Source organism: Puma concolor, chromosome D3, assembly GCF_028749965.1.
Source record: "Puma concolor isolate L17-30 chromosome D3, mPumCon1.1.hap2, whole genome shotgun sequence".
Lineage (NCBI taxonomy): Eukaryota > Metazoa > Chordata > Mammalia > Carnivora > Felidae > Puma > Puma concolor.
Window position 1 is genome coordinate 40,369,043 of NC_141678.1, and position 27,849 is coordinate 40,396,891.

General features: G+C 42.6%; 1 protein-coding gene across 17 annotated transcripts in view; it reads left to right on the plus strand.

Moving 5' to 3' along the window:
- DLGAP1 (DLG associated protein 1) overlaps positions 1–27,849 on the plus strand; it is a 904,837-nt gene that overhangs the window by 573,144 nt on the left and 303,844 nt on the right. For 5 of the 17 annotated variants that reach the window (XM_086682542.1, XM_086682543.1, XM_086682539.1 and 2 more), the window contains exon 4: positions 2,037–3,066. In XM_086682542.1, coding sequence (XP_086538668.1) covers positions 2,110–3,066 — 957 coding nt within the window. In that variant the 5' untranslated portion in view covers positions 2,037–2,109. Of the gene's footprint in view, positions 1–2,036; positions 3,067–7,241; positions 7,384–7,639; positions 7,843–27,849 lie in introns of those variants that run through there. The other 12 variants (XM_086682545.1, XM_086682548.1, XM_086682553.1 and 9 more) reach the window with 8 other exon arrangements.

A 27,849-nucleotide genomic window follows, 5' to 3' on the forward strand; every position in this document is an offset into this window, starting at 1 on the left:
CCCAGAATGCCCATGAGATGGGCCCTTCCCTGAGTGTGACCCTTCCCTTGCCACAAGTCATATTTCCACTCAGTACACATGACTCGAATCACAGTCTGGACCACACCAAGAAATTTTGCACTGATGCATTGATGCAGTAATTCATCGAATAAATATTTTGCTGAGTTCCCACGATCAGCCAGGTATTTGCTGGATACTGGATGGGTAAAACATAGTCCCTACCCTCAAGGAGCTTATAATTTAGTAGGCTAACCCATTTTAAAAGACTCTGGTGATTAAAACCCTCCATCAGTTTGGCTGAGCCATTTATGTAGGAAGTGAGAGATGAGGAGAAAAAAGGGGAGACATAGACCCTGGATAGAGATTTTCAACATTGTCGGGAGCTCCCACATACCACACAGCCCATGGGATAGACAAGGCCTTACCTGTCAAAAGTGTGCATTTTTCTTCATTAGACCTTGTGTGTGTGTTTTATTTTGTTGTGGATGTTTTTAACTTAAACCGTTTATCTCTCCCTATCTGAATATCTGAAATGACATTAGTGATATTTTGGATCGTCATGCTGGCTTCTCAGGACAAGTCTTATTATGACAAGTTTTGTACTATAAGAAGCTTAAAAACAAACAAACAAACAAAACAGGCTGTTAACAGGAATTCAGTCAGCTACCAAAGAAGTTGGAGCCCAGAGAAAATACTCTGCCCTGTGGAACAGCAGGGCTGACCCTGGGGCCCAGGTCCTTCGTGTCCTTGGGAACATTTCTAGGGCCTTTCCCTTGGCCATCTCACTATCACTTGTGAACATTTAACCAGAAGCCTTTAAACCAGGAAAAGGTGATGCCATGATATTCAAACTAGCCAATTTAAGCTTATCCTTCAACTGCTCTCTGTTTGTTAATGGGAAGCTCTTGATCCCTCTAATGACAGAAATACAGGGGCACGGGCGCCCGGGTGGCTTAGTCAGTTAAGCGCCCGACTCTTGATTTCAGCTCAGGTCATGATCTCACGGTTCGTGGGATCGAGCCCTACGTCGAGCTCTGTGCTAACAGTATGGAGCCTGCTTGGGATTCTCTCTCTCTTTCTCTCTCCGCCCCTCCCCTGCTCACTCTCTCTCTATCCCAAAATAAATAAATAAACACCAAAAAAAAATTTTTTTTAATACAAAGGCAGATTTTCCTCTACAGCTCTGATTTATTTGTCACCATTACTGTTTTCCATTCTAATTACTGTGGTGTTTGGGTTTCGGGCGGTGGGGCACAGGCGGTATTTGTGAGCTGTGATTGTTACTACAGAATTCTAACCAGAAAGCATGTGACAGAAGATCGAAAGATACGCCCCCAAGTTATAAGGGGCCAGTGGCTTCTCTTATTTTTTTTTCTGCCCACATTTATTTTACTTACATTAACGGAGCGCTTACTGTGTGTTTACAGAGCTGGCTTGGGGCTAGGTAGGGGGCTAGAAAGGTGACTGAGAGGTAAGCAGGCCTGCGAGGAAGGAACTAAAGTAGCAGGTGAATGCCTGAGACAAACGATTGCACAGGAGCTGAGAGAGTGGCCCTAGATGCCATGGAAACACAGAGGGGAACTAATTCTCTCTGCAAGGGGTATCAGCAAAGGCTTCCCAGAGAAACTGGGCCCTTCGGGTGTTCACGCTTCACAATTAACAGACAGTTAAGACGAAACCCAGAGAAGCCAAGGAAAGATATCTCCAGTTACTGGAATCCTGGAGGGAGGGGGGGGTGCTTTCAAATAATTTTAAAACCATTTAGCATTTTCATAGGTTCCTCTTCCGGGTTTACTAGCTTTCACACCCCCCCCCCCACCACCACCACCTCCGGGTCCCTGACTGCAGTTGGCTCTCCCTGCCCTACACCGATGCTCAAGCCTTTCCAACAAGGCATTAAAGCGGCTTTCAAGGACAGCGATGAGTTAGTTCTTCCGCCAGAAAACCAACCCAGTAGCCAGTGCTCAAAAGAGCCACATCTCCTCACCGACCCAAGCGTTAACCCTTTGCCCTCTCTTGTTCTTCCTTGCCCCCAGGTCTCTGCGCAAGACGGGGTGTGGAACCTAACCACGGGGTGTCCATGACCCCCGAGGCTGCAGCCCATCAGCAATGAAAGGGTTATCGGGCAGCCGCAGCCACCACCACGGGGTCACCTGCGACGCGGCCTGCGACTCGCTGTCGCACCACTCGGACCGCAAGCCCTACCTGCTGAGCCCGCTGGAGCACCACCCGGCCGACCACCCCTACTACACTCAGCGGAACTCCTTCCAGGCCGAGTGCGTGGGCCCGTTCAGCGACCCGCTGGCCAGCAGCACCTTCCCGCGCAGGCACTACACCTCGCAGCAGGAGCTGAAGGACGAGTGCGCCCTGGTGCCCCGCACGCTGGCCGCCAAGGCCAACCGCATCCCCGCCAACCTCCTGGACCAGTTTGAGAGGCAGCTGCCGCTCAGCCGGGATGGCTACCACACGCTGCAGTACAAGCGCACGGCCGTGGAGCACCGCAGCGACAGCCCCGGCCGCATCCGCCACCTGGTCCACTCGGTCCAGAAGCTCTTCACCAAGTCGCACTCCCTGGAGGGGCCGTCCAAGGGCAGCGTCAACGGGGGCAAAGCCAGCCCCGACGAGACGCAGACGGGGAGGTACGGCAAGCGCAGCAAGAGCAAGGAGCGGCGCGCCGACCCCAAGGCCCGCGCCAACGCCTCCCCGGGCTGGTGGAGCTCCGACGACAACCTGGACGGCGACGTGTGCATCTACCACGCGCCCTCTGGAGTGATGACCATGGGCAGGTGCCCCGACCGCTCGGCCTCGCAGTACTTCATGGAGGCCTACAACACCATCAGCGAGCAGGCGGTCAAGGCCTCCCGGAGTAACAACGACGTCAAGTGCTCCACCTGTGCCAACCTGCCCGTCAACCTGGACGCGCCGCTCCTGAAGAAGAGCGCCTGGTCCTCCACCCTGACCGTGAGCCGCGCCAGGGAGGTGTACCAGAAAGCGTCGGTTAACATGGACCAGGCCATGGTGAAGTCAGAGTCCTGTCAGCAGGAGCGCTCCTGCCAGTACCTTCAGGTACCATTTATGTCGAGTGATGGGTGCTTAGAAATTGTACCGGCTGATTGTGTGGTGTTTTCTCCTGGGTCCTAGTCTTGTCTGCGTGAACCTGAGCAAATTGTCAGGCATTTCTCTGGCCGACTGCTCCTCTCAGGAAACAAAACTGCCACCGACCTCATCCACTTATCTTGAGATAGAAAACCGCTCTAGAAAAGCATGCCTGCAGAAAGGCGCGGAGTTATTAATGATTCGGGTTCCTCTTTTGTCTCAGAGAACATGGGATAGGGAGCAGAGAAAAGGGGAGTCTACCCAGAATTTTAAAATAAATCCACCTTTTTACAAAAGTCGACAATGATCTTTTAAATTCTGGAAAGAGTTTAATAGGATCTATCGAGAGGTTTTGTGTTGGGTTTTTGGTTTTTTTTTATTATTATTGTTAAATTCTGCCTTAAGCTATTGGGGAATCTTGATCTGTATCTTCACCATCACAATTGTTAGCACCACCGCCAACACTAACCGCACTCCCACCCCCGGAGCACAGGGAATCGGGATAATGCCCTGGGTGCTGAGGAGGTAGAGATAGAGCCAGTTTGGGGACCTGACAAGTGCACCTGCAGAGACCCGGGACAACAGAGAAGAAAAGGAAAAGCGGGGGAAAGCATCCACACAATAAAATGCAATTAGTGTCGGCGTGTAAATACCACACACGTACAGATCCAAGGCAACCCGCTCCTTTTCTTCTTTCCCACTACCCTTCCATTCACGGAACCTACATGGAGTCTTTATCTCTCCCCCGCCCCCACCCCTCTATCTAGTATTGTCATTTTTCCCAAGATATAACCCTCCCTAAGAAGGACCCTCTGATTTTTCCTTTTCACGGTGTCTTTTTTTTTTTCCTCTCTCGTCTCCTGGGACGCCCATCTTTTTAAAAAACTTTTTACTGGACTACAAAGGCAGGACATAATCAGTTCCCGCTCTGATCTGAAGAAGAAATGCAAGACAAACAGTCTTCCACTGAGAAATTCAACTTTTTGCTCTCTGAATTCCTCCTTGCAAACCTGGCTGCCTTGAGAATGCCTCTACCAAGCCCTGTGAATATGCCAGGCTGGCAGTCACTGGGCAAGGACATCCCAGCATTCAGAAGCCACCAACGTGTGGGTGTTTTCACAAAGAGCACACAATCACGTGGTCAGTTTCTCCCACTGAAAGTAAATGAGGTATTGCCTCATTTACTATAATGTTGCTGGATGAGCTAAGTCATCAAGAACTATTCATGGAATTTCAGAGCTAAACAGTACATCTAATCCAACCTCCTCATTCAGCATATAAAAAACTAGATTCTGGGGCGCCTGGGTGGCGCAGTCGGTTAAGCGTCCGACTTCGGCCAGGTCACGATCTCGCGGTCCGTGAGTTCGAGCCCCGCGTCGGGCTCTGGGATGATGGCTCAGAGCCTGGAGCCTGTTTCCGATTCTGTGTCTCCCTCTCTCTCTGCCCCTCCCCCGTTCATGCTCTGTCTCTCTCTGTCCCAAAAATAAATAAACGTTGAAAAAAAATTTTTTTTAAAAAAAGAGAGGAAACATTTAGAAATATCACGTGATTTAAAGCCTCATGGCCAATATGTTGAAGACCCAAGAGTTAGGCTTATCTCTACCTCATGCAAAACAGCTCTTTCCCTGGAATCAAGGGCATGAAAATGGTGAACAGGAGGCAGAAAGTCTGTAGGGTAAACATATTATGACTAAAAGCTTTTCCATAAAACGAGAATGAAAGCTTAAAGATTTGAGTATGAGATTTAGTATCATAGCATTATCACATCTCATATTAGAAAGACTTGGAGATTCTATTTTGAAGTTATTTACCTTATTCTAAGCCGGTTTTATAATGAAATGTTTGAGGCTTACAGAGAGGTATAAAGAAAAATAATAAGAGGGGCGCCTGGGTGGCGCAGTCGGTTAAGCGTCCGACTTCAGCCAGGTCACGATCTCGCGGTCTGTGAGTTCGAGCCCCGCGTCAGGCTCTGGGCTGATGGCTCAGAGCCTGGAGCCTGTTTCCGATTCTGTGTCTCCCTCTCTCTCTGCCCCTCCCCGTTCATGCTCTGTCTCTCTCTGTCCCAAAAATAAATAAAGGTTGAAAAAAAAATTAAAAAAAAAATAATAAAAGAAAAATAATAAGAAAACAAATGCTCAGTCATACATAACCCAACTAGAGAAATAAAACATTAATTACAATGGATCACATATATACCTTCCCCAATCCCATTTCCTTCCCTTCGTCCCCAGAGCAACAGCTAATCTGACTTTGTTACCCAGAGGACCTTTGTTTTTAATTCTGAAGTTATTGGAAGACTGAAAAATATTAAGATTTTCTATCCTACATTGAGCAATGATTAATGCTGAACCAAGCTAGGTAAACCCTTTAAATATAAACTGAGCTCAAAAGCACAACTTCTTTAATAAATATTGACATTTGTTGAGTTCTTATTCTGTGTGAAACTTTCAGACTGGAAAAAAAAAATTCAGTGTGAGCAGGTAGTGTGCCTGGCAGATAAACTAAATGTAGAACAGCATGTTCTTCCCAGCCAGTGTGCCAAAAATTAAAGGGTTCCTGTGAAGGAGAAGGAGAAGGAGCTGGACATTCACAGGGGGAGGAAGGAGAACAGGAAACTCCCCGAGCTGGACATTCTCTCCGTCTCTCTCCTTGCTTTAGAGGAAACAGAGACTCTGCAGTCCCGCTGGAGCTTTTCTCAGAAAGACAGGTGTAGCCAGACCCTGCCAGTTCCCCTGGAATAATTTCATTGACAAGCTCATTCTTAGAAACAAATTTGGGGAAATAAAGAAAAGTGTGTGTGTGTAGGGGGTGTGGGGGGGTGTTCTTTCCAGTGGTAGTGTCTTAATTACCAACTAATATTGAAACTGGATCTACATATGTGCCTGACTTCAGCCTCACAAAGTTTAGTGGACAAAGCATTGAACTTCAAAGGAGAGGGTCTATGTTCTAGTCCCTGTTTGCCACTAACTAGTTAGTGATCACTTACTGCCTAGTGATATGGCTTGGAATTATCATCCCAGCTCTCTGGGTCTCCTTCCACTGCCATAACATGAGGCATTTGGTCTAGAAGATCTGTGATCTGAGTTCACATTTTTAAACTCCTTAGTTACATATGAAGCGTACTCATGAGAGTGACTTTTAAGAGCTATGAGGCCTGGAAACTCTCATTTAATAAATACCTACCAAACGTACATGTTTTCCCAATATTATCTAATTTGCCCTGTAAAACTCTGTGTGGTATTTTACAGTTGAAGAGACTGAGATTTAGTAAATTAGGTTAAGTAATTTACCTACCGACACACAGTATGCGACAACATGGAGGGTCAGAACAGATATATCTGGCTTCATAGCCTGGATTTTTCTAGTTACCGTGTCGAACCCCAACCCCTTCCAGATATAAAACAGAGGGAGGAAGTGGCATATATCAAATACCTGTTGTGTGCCAGAAACGACACAGTATCTCATTTAGTACCTGAAATAACTTCGTAACGTATTACTATTTACTCCAGTTTTACAGATGACGAAACTAAGGCACGAAAGATTAAATCGCTTACCAAGCAATGCTTAGATAGTGAGTAAAAGAGCTAAGACTTGATCCCAGATCTAAGTCTAAAATGTGCTCCAGAAACCGAAAGAAATGCGTTTTATTTTCATTTTATTACCTGTTTTCTTCTGTAGCAAATGTATGTGTTCCTTTGACTTCTTATTTGTGCCTACAGTTGAGGATACACGCACATGAAATGTGACCCATCTTAGACAAGCGACAGAATGATTGATATGTCCCTAATTGGATTCAAGACTGCACAAAAGTTAAATCAGTATTCACCAATAATAGAATCTAAATACTAGCAAAGTCCTGATTTTCTCCTTATAAAACTATCTCTTGAAATTAATTTAACTTCGGCCATGGCCACGGTTATACAGAAAGTGAGAAGTCTGTAGGTATTTGGCCTCTGTCTGACGTGGCTTTAGAAATAAAGTCCTGTAGCTTGAAATTATTGCAAGACCCAGTTAATACAGTCGATTGTGGTATGTGCTCACTCACAAGCTGTTTGTAGTTAATAAAAAAAAAAAAAAAAAGACTCCCTTTTCTTTCCCCCCAATATTGTTATTTTTAAATGTCAAGAATCAGATGTCTGCTGTTTAGAATCTTGTACCGCTGCCAGTGACTGTATCAGGGTTTGGAGCAGGGACATGGATTTGAAGACATTAAAACTGTTTAATTCTCAGTTGAGATGTGGTTGGCTTTTATACATTTGGAATAGAGCATTTATGGCACATCTCCGGGTAAGTGCTAATAGTTAATAAAATAAGATTGGGCTCAAAGGAGTTAAAGGAGTTGTTGTTGTTGTTTTGTTTTGCTTTAGAAAAGCAGGATTCTTGGTTCTGTACATGCTTCTTTATGTGAACGTTAAGTGTTGAGTGACTAGCATATAAAGCCGTTCAGAAGAGCAAGATTTTAGATTTCCAACTGTTAACCTGAAAAAAAAAAAAAAATCCCTTCAATCATGTATTTTGCATTCATCCAGCAGCAGAAACAGGAAAAGGGAAACAAAACGCTCTCCCCGGTAGAAGTAGAGACACACAGAGAGAGAGGGAGAGAGAGAGCAAGACAGAGACGGAGAAAGAAAGCCACTCTCAGAGATGAAATTTTAGGAGAGAGAAATGATCGACCTTTTTAAGGCTGAGTGGGTTTCTTCAGTTTGCGTGCAAGTTTCAAGAAATGGAAGGACTGACCAGGTTTGGGTACAACTCTTTTATTACTTTGTATTTGGTGAGAGTGTGTTTTTGGTTTGAGTGGGGGTTTTGCCGGGGTGGGGGGGGAGGATAGTTTTTGTTCATTTATTTCTTCTGTAAATAGTAGCTAGAAAGACTGAAAGAGCTAATAAATTAATGCATGTAGAGATGGTAAGAAACAGGTTGAGATATTGGATACCTAACAAATCCGTGTCACAGAGGCTTCGTAAAATCTTTCATTGACACAGTTGATCTAAGGTGCTAGGTTCTATTAGAGGACATTGCGTGGCTAGTGATTGAAATGTGATCGGTTGTTTTCCAGGCAAGGATCCTAAATGCTTACTGTTCCTTTGCAAAATTAAAATTTCTGGATGGTTGGAGTTTTTTGTTTTTGTTTTTGTTTTTTTTCCTCTTTCTTTCTTTCTTTCTTTCTTTCTTTCTTTCTTTCTTTCTTTCTTTCTTTCCTTCCTTCCTTCCTTCTTCCTTTCCTTCCTTCCTTTCTTCCCTCCCTCCTTCCTTCCCTCCTTCCTTCTTTCTTTCCTTCTTTCCTTCTTTCTTTTTTATCTGTTGGTTAAATTAGACTCCACAAAAAAAAAAAAAAAAAAAAAAACACTGAAGAGTCATTCATAACAAGCATGAACCCAGGATTTTTTTCAGTGCAAGTACAACTAATGTTCGAAATTTTGTTCAAGATTATGTCAGTCTTTGCCTAGTGGGAGTTTTCCTTCCCCGGCTGAGGTTTTCTTTCCTTTTGTTTTGGAACAATTTAAATTATATTAAATCAATTAAAACTACTTTATATTAAGTGTGTGACAGTGCTGAGCAATTCTGCTAGTGACTTTGGTTACTTGGTTACTGTAATGTTTCCTTGCTGCCTTTTTAAAAAAAAAAAACAAAACCTGTCAACTACATGAACTGATAATTTTCTTTATTTTTAATTTAAATGGCCTTAATAATCCAGCAAGGAGTGTCAAGATTCTTGAATGTATTTCCTACTTGGCTTGCACAGTCTTCTCCCCATTTTTCACTGATCTTAGTAAAGGTGTCCTCTTTGTTAATAGAAAAATAAGGTTGCTCCTGTCTGATCCTAACTTTGACCGTAGAATAAAGTGTGCAGCTAGCAGAATCCTGGTAATTCTCTGAGTCTAATTCTCACTATTGCCCATATCCAAATAATAGTGGAGATGTGGGGGAGACAATTGGCAAAGCACTGTGAGAGAAGAGTCAGTGGTAGTCGAAGGAAGCTCAAAAAAAGAAATAGGAAATCCTTCCTGAAAGCTGTTAAAGAAACTTCATGATTCTTGGATTGCAATTTCACTATTCTAAGGTGCTTGGTTAGCATAATCAAAGGTTTCACAAGACATGTTTTCCAATCAGAGTCCAATCTAATAAAGGAAGGCATACCTCTGGTTAGCACAAAATAAGAGAAAAACTAGCCCTGAATCTCTTAGTGGCCAGTGGACTTTTTTTCCTCATTCTCTATCCTCCTTAGAAAACAGGTTGCTTGGAAGCAAATTGAAGGCAAAAACTCAAAGTAATCATTCATGTTCGGTACAGAAAGATTCATCCATAATCTCTTGTCTGCTTGAGATCATAGCTTTATACAACTTTACAGGAACGGTGATTTGTGAGTGGTAGAACACATTGGTCTTTTGTTTGAGATTTTATAGGGACCACTAAAAAATACATGCAATATTACCAAGTTGGCTTTGATTTGGTGATTAGATTAGGTTTTAACCATTTTGCTTTAAGTTCAAAGGCAACAACCTCTCTTAGCAGGTTTTTGTGCCCACTGAATCATGGAGAAATTCCATCTTTATAGGTCTAAACAATTGAAACCAGAAGCTTCACATGGTTCAAACTATAATACCTTTTGGTCAGATTTTTTTCTGTCATCTGCCAGGGGGTAGCTTGGTAGAGAAAAATTAAAATTGGCCTTTTCAGGTAAAACCAAGTTACTATTAATGATAGCCATGAAGAGTTATGTGACCTCACTGATTTTTATTACTCATTTGAACCTTTGAATCCGTAACTTTTCCCACTGGATAAAAATAACATGGCTGTATAACTTCCCATCCAGAGCTCATTTATCCGCTTCTCAAGATCATCTTGACCATCCCCTATCATTAGGTTCTGCCCCTGGTAACTGCCACTTGGAACACACATTATGGAACAGGGAACATTTTTTTTACTTTATTTTTGTAAATGCATATTTAAATGTTTTTTAGAAATTCTTAGACTGAAACTGCAATGGGGGTGGGGGGGGGTGTGCTCTAATTTTTCTCAATGAATGATTTAGTCTCCTTCAACCCAGTCCTCTCTCTAGCTAAAAGATAAACATATAAGAATGAATTCACTGCTGTTATACAATTAGCAAAGGTAAAGGAGGGAATACAGTGTAAGGAGAAGCATATCGTCTCATTCCTTCTGTTGCTTTTGACCAATTATTTGTTTCTGGTATTTTTTTAACTCTTCCCCCACCCCCCTTGGAGAACACTGATGGCCAAAGAAATTCTGATTCTCCGATCTTTTCAGTGTAAGAATATATAAAACTATCTTTAAAAACTGACGTGTTTTTTTTTTCCCTAAAGTTAAGCAACATGCCCTACCTTGTTTCCATTTCCAAGATAAAGAGACTTCTAATTACATTTGCAGAATGAGTTTTCTAGACAGGTAGATCTTTTCTTTCGTGTACATTAAGTCACTATTCTCTCAGGCGAAGTTTCTACTCATTGTTCTCACGGAACTAGGAAATTTCCCACAGATTCGGTCTTTTGATATCACAGAACTGTCTATGAAGCAGAATTACGTGGAGTCCAGAGTTACTGTCTGTAGTATGCATGTGTACAGGTCCACACATAACGCATTGCATCTGCATAAACATCCCTGGACTCATACTTCAAAATTTGCATTTATATGTATATGCTTTCTCTGATCTCTGATTCATGACATAAGATCCATTTTAAACACACAATTTCACGATATCCATATAAGAATGACCAAAGAGTGGGGGATCAGCTTTCCCAAAGCTCTCACTAGAAAACTCATTATTTTGCCTTTACAATGATTATATTGAACTTCACCTCGGACCATTAGTAGAAACCAGTTAGGGATGTCTTGCTTCACTGGTATGAGGGTAAAAACCTTTCCTACAAAGAGACATCCAACAACAATGAAAGGAAACGATTTCTCCACTTGTTTTTTCTTTTTCCTTCCACTGTTTAATATAGACCTTCAGAATTGTGTAACTCCTCCCGAATTTTACCCTACGGTCCCTAAAACCTTAAGGTAGGTAAAGAATCGAGCAGGTTTTGTTTTTTGTTTTTCAGAAAAATGATAGTTTTAGCACTTTAGAACCCCTTTTGGAAGGCCATCTGGTAGACCTTCTCCTTTAAAACTTCTTCCTGAAAGGCGGACATAGCATCTTCCTATCGACGTATCTAACAATCACCATATGGAAGAATTCTTTGAGAGTATTTAGTCGAAGTCACTCTTTCTAAAAATGACAAAAATAAACCTTAGGGAGACACCTTGACTGATATAAGATCAGTCATCTTGTCGGTAGTGGACTGAGACCAGCAGGCTCACTGCCCAGCGACAGCCCTGTTCTTTTCCCCATGATGTTTCACACATCTGTGAAAACCTTTAAGGCCCTTTTCAAGGAATAGCTTATTCAGCCTTACTACATCCTTTTAAGGCAGTGAGGTCAAGGCACAAGGAGGCAAAGGGAAAAAAGAACTGATCTCAAAGTGAGATCTGAATCATGTTTGTGGCTTAAAAGATTTACAAGTGATGAAAACTGTTGGTAACTAAATAATTACCTGCAATTTGTAATTCTGTGGTTACAAAGGGCAGAGTGGTATATTTTTAATTTCTAAAAAATAGAAATAGGTCTATTTCTCCTATTATCCCCATTGGTCCCTCCTGCGTCTCTGTGGTTTCATTATGAGTGACTCATGTACCAAAGGAGGGCAAATGGGGCAGACGTGCCCCATGTTTGGATATGTAATCTTTAAGCACTACACTCAGAGCCCTGGGACTCAGAGCCCAACGTACTTCTCTCTGGTGTCTTACACTATCTTGGTAGCAAGCATCCCACACTTCCCACCTTACCTTCCCTAGTATGCAAATTGTTACCATAGGGGCTCCTGGGTGGCTCCGTCAGCGAAGCGTCCAACTTCGGCTCAGGTCATGATCTCACAGTTCACGAGTTCGAGCCCCACATCCGTCTCTGTGTTGACAGCCCAGAGCCTAGAGCCTCCTTCAGATTCTGTGTCTCCCTCTCTCTCTGCCACCACCCCCCACTCGCACTCTGTATCCCTCTCTCAAAACTAAATAAACATTAAAAAAATTGTTAACAAAGCTGTGGCCATATGTATAGAATCATATATACATGTAGCCACTTGCCCCATCGTTGAATATTTAGGGCGATGTTTCGTTAACTTTGTGTGCGCAAGAATCACCTTTAAAGTGTCTATAAAATAAAGATTTCTGACGTCAACCCAAGAGAGTTTGATTCTATAGTGCTGGGTGATTCCCACACAGAGATCAACCTAAGAGCCACACTTTAACCCGACTCTAGGGAACTATCAGCCTACATTTATCATCTTATTTACTGAAGGGGGCAGTAGAGTCTAACAGATGAAAACACGGGCTTCGGGCGTTCCATTAATTTTACTATTGCTGCTGACTTCCAACATGATTTTGGTCTCCCTTCATCTGTACTTCCATTTCTGTGTCTGTAAAATGGGCCTAATGATATGAGTCCTATGTTCGTTCAGGTCTTCGGGAAAAAATTAATTTCTAATGTGGGAAAAAATAGTGTGAAATGTTTTGAGTTTACAGACCTTCAGATATCAAAATGCTTCACGGCTTCTTCATGTGTTCCCCGTACCTTACCACTGTCTTCTATTTTGCCTCACCCAACTTTTATTAAACCAGGGTTAGGACGAGCATATCTGATTTCCTGATAAAGGAAAGCCCTCTCCCAGTGTCCCAGTGGACGTTTAAGGCTTCTTCACCCGTGTTCCAACGAAACACATGAGGCTTTTGCCTGCAGATGAAAAGATCACCAAGGGTCAATCTTTTGATAGCCCAGCCTCAGCGGGTCAGGTTTTCCCCTGGCTTATATTTGCCAACGGAACGCATTTCCTCTGGCTTCCCGAAGCTTTAGGTGCTTCAGAGAAGACCTGCTTTTGCTTTCGTGTCTTCAGTCTGTCAAGACCGCCTAATTCCGGGCAGCTTTGGCCAACTCAACAGGACGAGTTTCATTCACAGCAATGGCTGTGGAAGCTTGTCTACGAGGGGGCTCTAGCCACTTGCCTCCCGTAACGACTCATCCAAGTTTTCCGAGGAGTGTTCCCAGCAGAGCAACTTTGAGAAGTGGGAGTTCCTCTGCTAGCAGTGACAACAGGCCCTGGTCCGTCTGTCTTCCTTGCTCATGCCCAAAGTCCCAGATTAATCCTCCCCACCCTCTGAAGCCAGCTACACAAAGGCCACCTACCAGCCAAACTGTTCTACATGCACACTGGTCTGACCTGTGGCCCCTCCGGCAGTCAACAGATACAGAGAGTGGCGCTCCTTTAAAGTTCCATTAAAAATCCCAGCTGCTTATAATCTCTGGAGAAGTCATGTCTTTTCTTCTTCTTCTTCTTTCCTCAACTAGTACAAGTTTAGCGGGCTCTTTGGTAACTCAGGGGGTGTCGGTGAAAGTAACTGTCATTTGTTTGCAAATGAAACCTAAGCTTTCTGAAAATGATTCCCCTGTAAGAATCTTTCCCCCGTAACACTCCTCCAGCCTTCTAGTTGATTTTAGATAGTTTCCTGTTCTCCCACCTCTTGGAAGTGTTCCATGGCACGCTGAGCAGACACTTTTCGTCAAAAAAAAAAAAGCCTATAAATAGCTGATTTTCCTGCTTGCTGCCTTCTCTTGAAGGCTTTCATAAAGGAGGTGAAACAAATCCACCAAAAACAAGAACCCTCTGTGAGGGGTGTGTGGTGAGGCTTGTAAAAAATCAGATCCATAGGCCGAAAATTATCGTGTAGGTCGCCCTGCCATATTTGGCTTATGCAATCACTGCACAGAAAAAGAAACACTTTATTTCACGCCAGATGATCTCATGAACTGAACAATCGATCAAAAATGTCTCCTATGAGCTTTCACGCTTCTGTAAAAATACATATTTTGACTTTTCATGCTGCTTTAAAAAAAAAAAAAATCCCAAAGCCAACTGTTATTTATTAGATTCCATGGGTAAATCGAGATAACCAATTCCTGCTCCACAGTAGGAAGTTGGAAACTACATCCTCATTTCTCCTCCAGACTGACCTTGCTTGTCCTCTGTGCCCTGTCCTCATAAATATCACCCCATCTCCCAGAGTGATATTATGGATCTCCCTAGAAGACCGTTCGCATGCTAGGCAAGACCTTAATAACGTCCTTCACCGATCTTACTGCAGTAACCCTCGGAAATCAGATATGTGAGGTTAATTGTACTGCTTCCTACTTTTCACACACACACCCCATCCCCTGCATCCTACTGAGCAGAGAGAATGGGGCTTAGCTGTGTTTTCTCCTGTTCCTTTCTTTTCCTTCTTCTCTTTCTTCCTTTCTTGTCTTTTCTTCCCCGATTTTTTTAGGTAGCTATTATGTAACTGGGAATGGGAGACGACCCCAAAATCACGCTTACAAGGGGGAAACTGAGGCCTAGAGAAACTAACTGGCACTCTCATGGCTCTTCAGTTGTAGAGAGCAGTCCAGAAGCAGGGAGGCAAAGCAAGTCTTCCTGAGTTCCTCTTACCCCGTGTGTTAGTGCTCCTCAACCACGTAGCACGAGGCATTCATTTGTCTTGGTATTCTGGACGCTGGAGAAACTCTGCTGACTGCCCCGCCCCTCCTTTTCCCACTCCAGGCACTGGGTCTAATTTGGTTGTGGTTTAGTCTGCTGCTAGAGTTTCTGGAGAGTGCATCTCGTTGTGCCTTTCTTCCTTATCGACTCCCAGTGAGCACACACAGTCGATAGAAGCAGGTGTCAGAAAGAACTTCAACGGCCAGTTAGCCCAGGGCTTTTTATGCTTTTGAACCATGGGCTCCCTTGTTCATAGACAGCAAACTTGATACAACCGTTTAAAACAGAAGCAAGAATAGGAAGATTCCAATCCAAATCCCTTCCCCCTCGATCCACTGTCCTGATAAAAGTCAAAACAATGTCAGGTAGCTATCCCAACATTGATAAGTTTAATTAGCAGCGACAGCTCTCCCAGGCTGCAGTCTGGTGCCCCGCGCATGAAAACAACAGCTGATCACGGCGCACCCAGAGCTTCCGATTGAGCCACACTTTCAAATCACTTCTTGGCTTTGATGGACAAATGCATCTATCACCCTCATACCTTCTTCCTCATCTGTGACCCAGAGAGAGGAACTGACATTTTGAAAAACACACGGGGCCCTTGATTCCTTTCCACAGCACCAAACTGAGCATCTTCTCATGTTCAGTACCTGCCAGATATGCTTCCGTGTGATAATGAATGATGGCAATGAGAAGATGAAGGAGAAGGCGAAGGAGGAAAGGGACCATAATTTATTGAGAAAGTTCTATCGGCCTATGCTTAATATATATTGCCCTTATTTCTCAAAGTTACTGGGGTAACTTCTCAGACCTGCATTACATACAAAATGGGGGTAATTAATTTGCTCAAGATTATCCCACTAGTAAGGGACATAACGGAGATTTAAGCCCTGCTCTGATTCCAAAATCTGTTCACTTTCCAGCATATCATCCTGCCTCTGAACTTTGTGACTATGCCCTTTGTTCTTTTCCCGGAGGGTTGTTTCTTCACGAGCGTCTCTTTTAATAACAATTTTAAAAATGATCAACTAATGATGAAAACACAGATTCTGTCTTTATGATTGGGTATAAATATAAGTCTAGTTTGGAAAGTGGCCATGTTAGAAAGCAAGGAACATGTGAGATTTGTTTACAAAGACAGATATATAAATTGCTAAATTGTAGTAGCACAGTATCATTTCATGTAACTGGAAAATCGTACCTCAATCCATGAAACAGCCATCTCTCAAGGCTGTTTTGATGAATCATTTGTTTCAACAGGAAACAACACTACTGATCCCTTGAGACTGCCAACCTGATTGTAGTTAGTGGTGTTGTTAGTAACACTGTAAAGCTATGTCCAAATAAATATGGTATGAAATGCCCATTTAATATCCTCTGCTTGCTTTAATGTAGGGATGTTTGCTTCCATAAGACGTAATTTCACTGAAATGATGAGGAAATGAACTAGGAATCCCCAAACCCAATTCCTCTGTAAGTCACTGTGACTTTACATTTTGTCCTTTTGGGAGACCGGAGTGATATTTCTCAGGTGTATTGTGAGCCAGAATTCTGCTTGGTGCACGAGCTCCATATATCCCAGATCGTTAACTAAATCTGTAAGAAGTTCACTAGTTTTACTATTTGTCAAACTACTACTCTAGGTCTCAAGGAAAAGGTAAGTTTCTCTAAAGGTCTACCTTTAGAACGCTTCTTAATTACCTATGAGCATATCACTGAATTAAGGGAGTCATATAATATACAATGCAAAGCACTCATGTACCACCTTAGGGGTGGCTGCGTATATCCAAGAAACACATGCTGTTAGGGTATGTTAGTAGAGTTTAAACTAAATTCTTATAATAGGTAACAATACAGAGGGGTCAGACTTCAGAAATGCATCAGGATAAAAGGTGCCATCCTCAGTTATGAACTTGGAAGTCAATGTAGTCTGTATTCTCCCACTTCTCAGCTCATTTTGGATTTCTCCTCATGTACATGTATCTCACTGCAGGCAATTCAGTGTTCTAGCAAGCCCTTACTTCATGCACTTTCCTCTTTGTTTAAGCCCAGATGAAGTTCATTTAAAGTAATGGATACAGTCTTAATATATTCTGCAGCCTCCACTTTCTCTTGGTTCAGTATTTTCTAAAATACCCCCAGACATAAGAATGAAATGTTAATTATTCACTTAATGGGGACTTGTAAGAAATGAATTCACTAAAATTAAACCATGCCAATTTAATTTCATTTAATTAGATTAATGGATGAATAGAATGTAGTGTTGTATTTCTCAGCTCCAACCAAGAGCTCCACCCAACTATCAAAATATGTAGTCCTTTGTATTATCTAGATCACAGGTGTACAATAAAAATTTTTGTTAAGTGATTTAATAGAACTGCCATTTTCAACAAGCTTTTCCTTCAACCAAGACCTATTCGCCAACTGTGTGACCCAGACTGAAATCTGGGAGAGGGGCCTAGATAAACATGGGAAAGGAAAGACCAGTTTGGGGAAAGGAACAGTACAGATAAGATGGCAGTCCACCCAGCTGGTGAAAATAGGTGAATGGAGGACAGGATTTAGTCTCTAGTGGAGAAGATGATATAGAATAATTTTTTTTTCTGAAAATACTCACATTTCCCAAAGATGAAGGAGACGGTTTACCCTGGAGGCCAAACCCCAAACAATTTAACTCTCTGGGCAGCAATTTTAAGGATGAGCAATGGCATGAGACTAAGAAAGAGCTGGGGGAGACACCCCAGAGGGGCACAGGAGGCATCAGACACCAACCAGGCTGAGCCCAACAACCAGGCTGCTGGCCCCAGAGGCGGTGGGGCTGCCCAGGCCTTGGAGAAGAAATCTGGACAGAGAGCAGGGCACTGGTGGAGAGGGAGGGCATCCTCACAGCCATCCCGCCTCTTGTGCTCAGCTCAGCCACAGGCCAGCACAATGGGATCTCCAAGATTCTGTGGCTGGCGGTGCAACACTGTGCACCCAGAGAACTGAGATGCAGGCAGGGCTACCCTTGGAGACCTAAAAGTTCACAGGCACAAGAGGAGCCCCGAGAGAGCATATCAAGAGATGTCTCCAGGGAATAATGAACGGGTATATTACACCAAAACCCATCTGTATCCCCAGGACGTACACCTGAAGATGCTACTGTTAAGAGTAGGGAGACTTTTTTCCCAACAAAAGCACCAGATCCCAAGTTAGGAGAAGAGCTTCTTAAACACGTGTGACAACGGGGCTCCTGGGTCTCGGGCTCAGGAGATTAAGCATCTGACTCTCGGTTTTGGCTCAGGTCACGGCCTCGTGGTTGGCGAGTTCAAGCCCCACATCAGGCTCTGTGCTGACGGTGTGGCCTGCTTGGGATTCTCTCTCCCTCTCTCTCTCTTTCTCAAAATAAGTAAATAAACTTTTTTTTTTTTTTCTAATGTGTACTGAGAGGCTGGATCAACATGTCAGGAACAGGGGGAAGGAAATCCGAGTAGATGGCCCTTAGCGTTCCTTTTAAATCACATGGTCTAGTTCTCTACTGTCCAACGTGGTAGCCACTAGCCACACGTGGCTATTTAAATTTACATTAACTAAAGTTAAATAACACAAAATTCAGTCCCTCAGTCACAATAGCCACATTGCTAGTGCTTAGCAGTCACACGTGGCTGGTGTTTACCCTATGGAACAAACAGATATAAAACATTCCCATCGTGGTGGAAAATGCTATTGGACAACATTGCTCTAGTTGGTTTTTTTGTCTGTTTTAATGTAATGACTTCTACTAGACTTGGGCTTTGCCAAGAGAAGGTAATGTCCTGTTGTGATACCTCCTTGCTTAGGGGTGCCAGAACCGGCCAATCCCGTCCCATTATGGCCAGATGGGCGCAGGGAGGCACAGGGAGTGAGGGCTGTCCTGCGTGAGCGCTGTCCTCCACTTACTCACTATGTGGCATTAAGTAAGCCACTTCCACTCATCGTCTAGCTCCTCCTCCTTTGTAAAATACTTACCACGTGGAGTTATTTTGAGGAGTAAATTCTATAAAGGAGCTCATTTTCTGTAAGGAAAACCAACTTTTCGCTAGAAACGTGACATCTAGTCTGGGATTTCACCCAGAGTTCACCTACCGTTTATTAGTCACTCGTTATGGGTGGGGCATTGTGCTGGGCACGTCACACAGTTTCCCTTGACCCTCCCCAGGCCCCCGGCGCTATCCCATCCAGGACCTTACTCTGCTCCTACTCTCCATTTTGTACTGACTCACCATTAGCCCACCAGGCAGCACCTAGAATAATATTTCCACGCACACTCTTGGAGCTGTGGGCTGAAGCTCTCTCTCAGACAAAGCAAAACTTTTCTCCTACTCACATGTATTTGTAAACTATGACGTTTTGGCACCTCTAGGAGCTGCATCTGGGTGCAAATAGATCCAGAAGTTGACAATGCATAGTAATATGTGCTACAGCCAGTCACACAGCTGGTACCAGTCAGGCTCCCCAGTTTGTATCCTGGCTGCACGTGGGGCACTCCTCACCTTCTTCCGCCTTTGATCAAAGGGGAGGAGCTTTCGGGAGAGTCCCTTGGAGTATTCGTATCACCGTGAGTTATCAGGACAGTGTTTACTTTAACCCCATTCATCAATGGGGCACCTGGGTGGCTCAGTCGGTTAAGCATCCGACTTCTGACTTCATGATCTCACGGCTTGTGAGTTCGAGCCCCGCGTCGGGCTCTGTGCTGACAGCTCAGAGCCTGGAGCCTCTTCAGATTCTGTGCCTTTCTCTCTCTCTCTCTCTCTCTCTCTCTCTCTCCCTCTCTCTGCCCCTTCCCTGCTCACACTCTGTCTCTGTCTCTCAAAAGTAAATAAACATTAAAAAAAAAAATTTAACCCCATTCATCAAGATGAGTCTGACTCTCACACCTTCCCAATGCATACTAAAAAAATAATGTACCAATTTATGGGTGTCGAGACTTGTGCACACCATTCTAAATTATAAATATAATTACCTATTTAGATAATAGGCAGGAGTCTCATGGAACAATAACCACAATGTACTTTTTAAAAGTAGTTTTCTGTTTTGAGGGACCTGGCATTACCTGAAAAAATATGCTGTCTCGCCTCATTTGTTTCTTTGCCAAACATCAAGAGCCCTATTTTGCCATATTGCTCTCTGAAAACAAGTGTTCTTTGGCGATCTTCGGGGCCTGGAAAGAAAGATTGCTTCAGCCCAGCAGGCTAGAAAAGTGCCATGGGTGGCAGGCCAGTCGGAATGCTTGCTTTCCAGAAAAGGCCTTTCTAGAAAAGCTTCCTAAGGCAGAACTCCTTGATGCAGACCCTGAGAGGAAGAGGGTTTCCAGGCCAGGAGCATCTGTGGGTCATGGGGCTGAGGCAGCCCGGCAGAACAGAGGAATAGTTTGGCTGATGGCTGAAGTAATCCTACCTTGAGAAGACCCCTTGGTGGGGTGGAGGGCTGGGTCCGGGGTTAAGGAGAACTCAAATGAAGAAAGGCAGGACACGCCCATCCACGTACTTTAAGTGTTCTTAGCCTGGGTCTGTGGACGTTTAGACTATGCAAGAATGTACCCTAAGGGGTCAGTGAACTCCAGAACTTAAAAAACCAAAGAGGAGAGCTGTTTGTGTTCATCCTGCTCGGGAGAAAAGTCCCAGGTTTTATCATGTCTCCAAAAGAGATAAAGAGTCACTAACAAGTATAAGTTACTATATCATAAAAATTGGGTAAAACTGAGTAAAAACTTAAAATGCATGACTTTTCCTTTTTCCTTATAACAGTTCATTAGAAAAACCTCTTGGGGGCACCTGGGTGCCTTGGTCGAGTTTCCGACTTCAGCTGGGGTCATGATCTCGCGGTTTGTGGGTTCGAGCCCCGCAACAGGTTCTCGGCTGTCAATGGAGCCTGCTACAGATCCTCTGTCCTCCTCTCTTTCTGTCCCTCCCCCACTCAGGCTCTCTCACGCTCTCTCTCTCTCTCTCTCTCTCAAAAATAAACATTTAGAAAAGGAGAAGAAGAGAGAAAAAACTTTTTGATTTGAGGAATGTGCAGTTTTTAAAAAGTTGTTATTGTGGATGCACATTACCTGAGATAAGTAAGTCTTGTGTTGGAACTTAGAGATCCTATTACAAAGTTTGTAATAGGATTTATTGTAAAGGAGCTTTTCCTGAGTGATCAAGTAACAAAAAATAAGGATTTCCCATATATAAGTTTGAAGCTGAGAGGAGAGAATTCAAAATTTTGTAAAAACAGCACCTACTCTCACAGTCTAGTGGAACTGTAGACAGTTAAATACAATTCAGAGCGAAGTTAGAGGCATAGATACTTGAACAAAGAATATGGGGGCTTAATAGGAAGAAGCATTTCAAGCTGGGGTTTAGAAAGAAAGGATAGAGAAGAAAGACTTCTCCATTTGAAATGCTTTCTCTCTGGAGCTTTGGAGCCAGAGAGCTGTGCTCCAACCCTGTGTTTACTGATCGTGCAATTTTGAGTGAGTATTTTAAACGCTCAGGTTCTCTGTAACATGGAGATAATAACAATACCTATCACATAGGGGGGTTGAGAGGATTAAGTGAGTTAATGTAATGTAAAAAGTGTAGAACAATGCTTGGAAAAGGGACATTATGTAATGCCCCAATCAGTGCTGTGATTTGCATTAAGCCTAAATACTTGGTGGGAGCAATGTGAACTGAAACAAGAGAACAGACTTAAAGGCACGGCAGAAATCTTGCTGTTAGAGATCTCAATGTCATTTAGCCAGGTTTTTGATGAAATCCTAAGTGTTTTAGTTTCCTGTCCCTGCTCTAACCAGTCACCACAAACCTCGTGGCTTAAAATAACACACCCTTATTATCCTATAGTTCTGGAGATCACAAGTCGGAAATGGATCTCACCGAGCCAACGTCAGAATCTGGGCAGCAGGGCTGAGTTCCTTCTGGAGGTTCTAGGGGGGAATCCATTGTCCTGCCTTTTCCAGCTTCTGGAGGCTTGCCGACATTCCTTCACTCCTGGCTACGTCTTCAGTCTTCAAAGCCTGCAATGGCATCACCGCTCTTGGCTTCTGTGGTCAGGTCTCCTCCTCCGACTCTCTTCTCTTTCCCTTTCAAAGACCCTTGTAGTTATGTTGGGCCCACCCAGGCAACCGAGGATAATCTCCCCATCTCAGGATCGTGAACTTTATCACATCTGCGAAGTCCCTTTTGCCACGTAAGGTAACATCTGCACAAATCCCGTGGAGTAAGACGTGACCATCTTCAGGGAGCCATGATCCTGCCTGCCGCACAGTCTGCCACCTAAGACACGATATATTTCTTAAACCTAACCGTTTTTTAAACTTTGTATGAAAAGTGCATGAAATCCTCCAGCCCGTGCATTATCAGCTAAATGAGATCACTGTATACATGCAGTATTCCGCAGATAGTTCTTTTATATGGAGATAGAGCGCTCAATTTTTGTGTCTGTTACATTATTTTAAACTATTAGATCATTTAGACTATGAAGCTATGTTAGTCTATTTTAAACTATTTAAACTATTTTTAACTGTTGGGGCTAGCTTCCTCTTTGCCTGTGAATTCCATATTTGCTGCTTCTTTTTCATTTAAAATGCTTATTATTCCCTACAGTAAAACACCAATTCTTTATACACTTGAAATCTTCTTCCAATATCCATAAATGTAAACGCGTACATTTTATACATTTGCAATGAACGCGTTACACATATTTTTGCCTTTTGTGGCACATGGTACAATTTTTTTTAATCTTTATATATTTTTGAGAGACAGAGTGTGAGCGCGAGGGGAAGCGGGGGGGATCTATCAGCACAGAGCCCAACGCAGGGCTACAACTCCCAAACCACAAGTTCATGACCTGAGCCGAAGTCTGACACTCAATGACTGAGCCACCCAGGCGCCCCCATGATACAATTTTTTATTTCAAACACTGTGAGCACTAAGTACATGTTAGGCCCTCTGTTAAGGACTAGGAATACAAAGTTGAAAAGACATGCCTCCTGGCCTCAAGGGGCTCTTACTATAGTGGAAGGGGGTGGGATACTGATGCTAAGAATTTTAAAAAGGAGAAAACACTATTAAAATATATAGAATTGCCTAGATTTGGACATTGAATGACTGAAGTGTCAGGAAAGAAAGAGTAGAAATGATGACCAATCTATGGTTTGAAAAATTGGGTGCATGTCATTACCTCCAACTGAGACAGGATAATGGCGGCGGGAGGGGGGCGCAATGCGAGGAGCAGCGGAATAAGTTTAGACGGAGAAGATGATTTTGTTCTAGACATTTTGAATAGATAATCTGTCTGCAGAATATCCAGTTTAAGATGTCCCATAGGCAAACATTCATTTATTCAAATATTACTTGGGAGGTTCTTACAATAATCCAGACGAGAGATGACTGTGGTTCAGACTAAGGTAGAAGCAATAAAGATAGAGGGACTTCAAGATAATCCTTCTACCTGGCCTTACAGGTGTCAGGTTGGTCAAAAATCCTCAGGTGAGGAAGATGGAGACGTGGAGGCAGCTGAATGTATGATTCTGGAGTTCAGGAAAATGTCAAGATCAGGGAAAGTTTCATCAAGGTTATCGCATAGAAGGTCGAGCCAAGTTTGAGAGTGAATGAGATCACATTGGAGCACGTGTAAGTTAGAAGATGAAGCAGTACAGGCCGGTTTCCTGGGCTACACAGACATTAAATCACAGATGTGAAGCCAAGGGAAGCAATAATAAAGAGCCAGAAAGATAGAAAAGATAAAAAGGAAATCAAAACAGCATGGAAGCAAAGGGAGAAGGGGATTTCAAGAAAGGGAAAGTTCAGCAAGGTCAGCTACCAAAGAGTGGTCAAGTCAGGCAAGGAATAAAAAGTCTACGGATGAATCTGGCAATTAGGAACTAACTATTGGATGTGCCAGTAGTTTCCCCAAAGCGATAGAATAAATATAATTTTGTATACGTTTGTATGCATACGAATGCTTATCGTTTTAATAAATGCTTATTATTTTTTTTAATTTTTTTTAACATTTATTTATTTTTGAGACAGAGAGAGAGAGAGAGAGAGCATGAACAGGGGAGGGTCAGAGAAAGAGGGAGACACAGAATCCGAAACAGGCTCCAGGCTCTGAGCGGTCAGCACAGAGCCCGACGCGGGGCTCGAACCCACAGACTGGGAGATCATGACCTGAGCTGAGGTCGGACGCTTAACCGACTGAGCCACCCAGGCGCCCCAAATGCTTATTATTTTTAACGTCACTCATTTTAATGAAAATATGCATAGCTATTGACGTATGCTAATACACCATGGTCAGAATATCCATGTCTCTGTTATTTAGCGTTTGAATTTTTGTTCAGTTTTTCACCGTTATGAATAATGCCATAAGTATCTTTTTCAATAAGATGTGGGAGCTTTTTTTCTGGTTAGCCTTTCCACATGTTATGCACTGTTCTTCGATTCAAAACCAGAAGTACAAGCAACTCTTAGTATCTTAAGATCATCTAAGTATTCTAATTTGGAATAATTATTCTGCGGAGACTTTCACTCCGTCATTTTCAGATGGAGATAATCACAAATGTCTGGACTACTGTCTAACCTCGAGTGCACACTTCTAAAATGAGCATCTCCTTAGCAACTACATGCTGAAACCCTCTTTATGCAGCAGTATAACATACAATAATCTGCACCCGAATCCCTTTTCTGTCTCTACAACTGCAACCAATTTAACACCCATTTGTAATAGGTTTCTTCACTTTCAAATGACTAAAGTAATTTCCCACCTATTAGCTATTTTTGTTGACCTCACTTCACTAGAGATCCTCAATCTGAGTTTTATTTTAGCAATCACAATTCTCTCATCTAATTAACAAAAAAATTGGGCCATTGCCTCAGTGGCCTGCATCCAACCTTATTTTGACTGGCAATTTTCTAATAATATCTCGCTGTCCTTTCCACCCCCATCCTTAGAATAGTAGTTTTTGTTTCATGGAGTTCATCCTCTCCCCAGTTCTCTTTGCCCCCATTCTCTTGTTTTTTCTCTCTGTGTCTCTTTTGTTTTTTTCCTTTCCTCTTCTTTATTTAGTAACATATCCAAATCTTTTACTGTTCCAAATGCCTCGGGGAGTATCAAATTATTTATTCAGTAGAAATTCCTAGAATTAGACTAGCCCGGCCAATGGGCATGCAAAATGTTAAGGATTTTTATACATATTACCCATTGGAGAAAGATTATCTGAATTTTCACCCAGTACCTGTGTCCATTCCTGACACCTTTGTAGAAGATTCTTCCCTCTTGCAACACAGATCCACCTCCTTTAGCCTGGATGTTAAGTGCGAGGTGAAGTAAATCAAATGACTCGTTCACCTGGCAATTCTTCAAACACTTAAGGATTTATTATTTGTCCCTAAGTCTTCATGGCTCGCTCTTCAAAAGACCTAGTTCCTTCATCAGTTCTCTGAGAACAGGACTTTTCAGCATCCCAAGTGACAACTCCTATCTAGTTCCAAGAAAAGCAGCATCCCTCTTCACTTGTGGTATAGTTGTGTGAGCCACATTTCAGTTGAATTCGGACTTCACAGCATCCACTGAAGATATCTGGACACGAACACTCTATCAGTGTGCTAGCTTGCCTGGCAGCCATGTCAACCTGTCTTACACTCAGGTAAAATCTGTGAGCCAGTTTTTCATAGAAAATCATGTTGACGTGTTTCTCCCACCCTGAACTGTGCACTTAAATGACTTGACGTTATGCAAACTACCATATGTATCTTTATTAAATGTCACCTTATAGGGGTGCCTGGGTGGCTCAATCGGCCGAGCCGCCATTCTTGATTTCGGCTCAGGTCGTGATCTCATGGTTCGTGGGATGGAGCCCCACATCGGACTCTGTGCTGAGCGTGGAGCCTGCTTAAGAGACTCTCTCCCTCTCTTTCTGCCCTTCCCCGACTCTCTCTGTCTCTTTTAAAATAAATAAATAAGCATTTAAAAAAAGGTCACCTCATAGATATGAATATGTCTTTCCAGGTTAGAGGAACCCCTCCCTGTTGTGCAAGTTGTGCACTATTCCAGGAAACACCATTTATATTGATAGTTACTTTGGTGTTATTCATTTCTTACTATAATTTTCCAGCAAATGCAGTAGAATCTTGAGGAAGGCATAGCTTGCTTCCAATGTACCTGCCATTGGACTACCAAAACGAATGTTTTTTTTCTGTCAAAATGGAGAATCTGAAATACAATCTAAATCTGAAATACAAGATTTAAAAAAATTTTTTTTCAACGTTTATTTATTTTTTGGGGACAGAGAGAGACAGAGCATGAACGGGGGAGGGGCAGAGAGAGAGGGAGACACAGAATCGGAAACAGGCTCCAGGCTCCGAGCCATCAGCCCAGAGCCCGACGCGGGGCTCGAACTCACGGACCGCGAGATCGTGACCTGGCTGAAGTCGGACGCTTAACCGACTGCGCCACCCAGGCGCCCCTGAAATACAATATTTTAAATGTTTTCCCAAGATGTGTTATATTGTAAATCTCATAAGTGTCTAATATATCATCATCGAAGTTGATAATTAAAAAATGTTCAGAATAGGGCCCAAAACAGAGGCTTATGCATTCAACTGCAGACCATCCTACGGTTTTTCATGAAATGATTTCTATACCATATAGGGAAAATCATTCAACCAGTTATAAATCTCATATCCAGTCTATACTTCCTTATTATGTTTAAAAGTTTTTCATTTTGTTAAATGATACCAATCTGTTCTTTGTACCTGTGAGCTCATTTCTTTTTAAAAAATCAGGGGCACCTGGGTGGCTCAGTCGGTTAAACATCCAACTTCAGTTCAGGTCATGATATGACCATTTGTGAGTTCAAGTCCCACATGGGGCTCTGTGCTGACAGCTCAGAGCCTGGAGCCTGCTTCGGGTTCTGTGTCTCCCTCCATCTCTGCCCCTCCCCCCTGCTCACACTCTGTCTCTCTCTCTCTCATTCTCTCTCTCTCTCAAAAATAAACTTTAAAAAAATTTTTTTTCATCAAGCATTACGGGGGAGGTTTATAAAGTTAATATATATTTATTGGGGAGATTTTTTTTTAACTACGTAAGAAAATAAAGATCCTAGAAATCATCCAGAGATAATCACTGTGAATCTTTTTGTGTTGTTGCTATTCTTTAAAAAATACTGATAATATGGAGCAATCTCTGAATAAACTCACCGAAGAGAAAAAAAGAAAGCATCAAATAAACACCATTAGGGGTATAGAAAAGAACAAGGATACAGGAGATATTAAATCTATCCCATGAACAGAACAGAAACAGACTTCATACCAATATATTGAAAACAAGTGGATAATCTTAGAAAACTAAATTCGTCAAAATGTAATAAAAACAGAAACCATATCCATGGCAGTTTAAGAAATTAACACATTAACTTAAAATTTACTCAGAAAAAAAAAAGACCAGACCCAAAGGTTCTAGGAAACTTGCAAGGTAGGGGTAATCCCTGTTATATAAAAATTCTTCTGGAGATCTGAACAAAAAAAGATGCCAAGTTCATCAAATTCATTTTAGGATTTAGTATAATTTTAGACAAAGGCAGTTTGAAAAAGGAAACTTTTAATGCAATTTGTTTATAATGAACTTGATGTAAAAATTCTTTAAGTTTATTTATTTATTTTGAGAGAGAGAGAGAGAGAGCGTGCGCACAAGCGGGGGAAGGGCAGAGAGAGAGAGAGGAAGAGAGAATCCCAAGCACGTTCCACCTAGGTCAGCACAGAGCCTGACACGGGGCTCAATCTCACAAACTGTGGGATCCTGACCTGAGCTGAAATCAAGAGTCAGACACTTACCCAGGCGCTTCTGATGCAAAAATTCTCAATAAATATTTCAACAAAATTAAATAATTATAAACAATGTAAAATAACATGACCAGATGGGATTTATTTGGTAATGAGAGGAAAGCTTAACATTAGAAAAGATACATACTTCACAGCATTAGGAAATTAAAGGAAAAACTACATGATTATCTTAATGTATGCATAAATTATATTTTGTAATATTCAACAGCTACTAATGATTGAATTAAAAATTATGACAAATTAGAAATAGAAAAAAATGCTTAAAGTGTGTCTGACAGGAACTTTGTGTAATGTTGGATCATCCCTTTTAAATCCGTGAAGAAGGT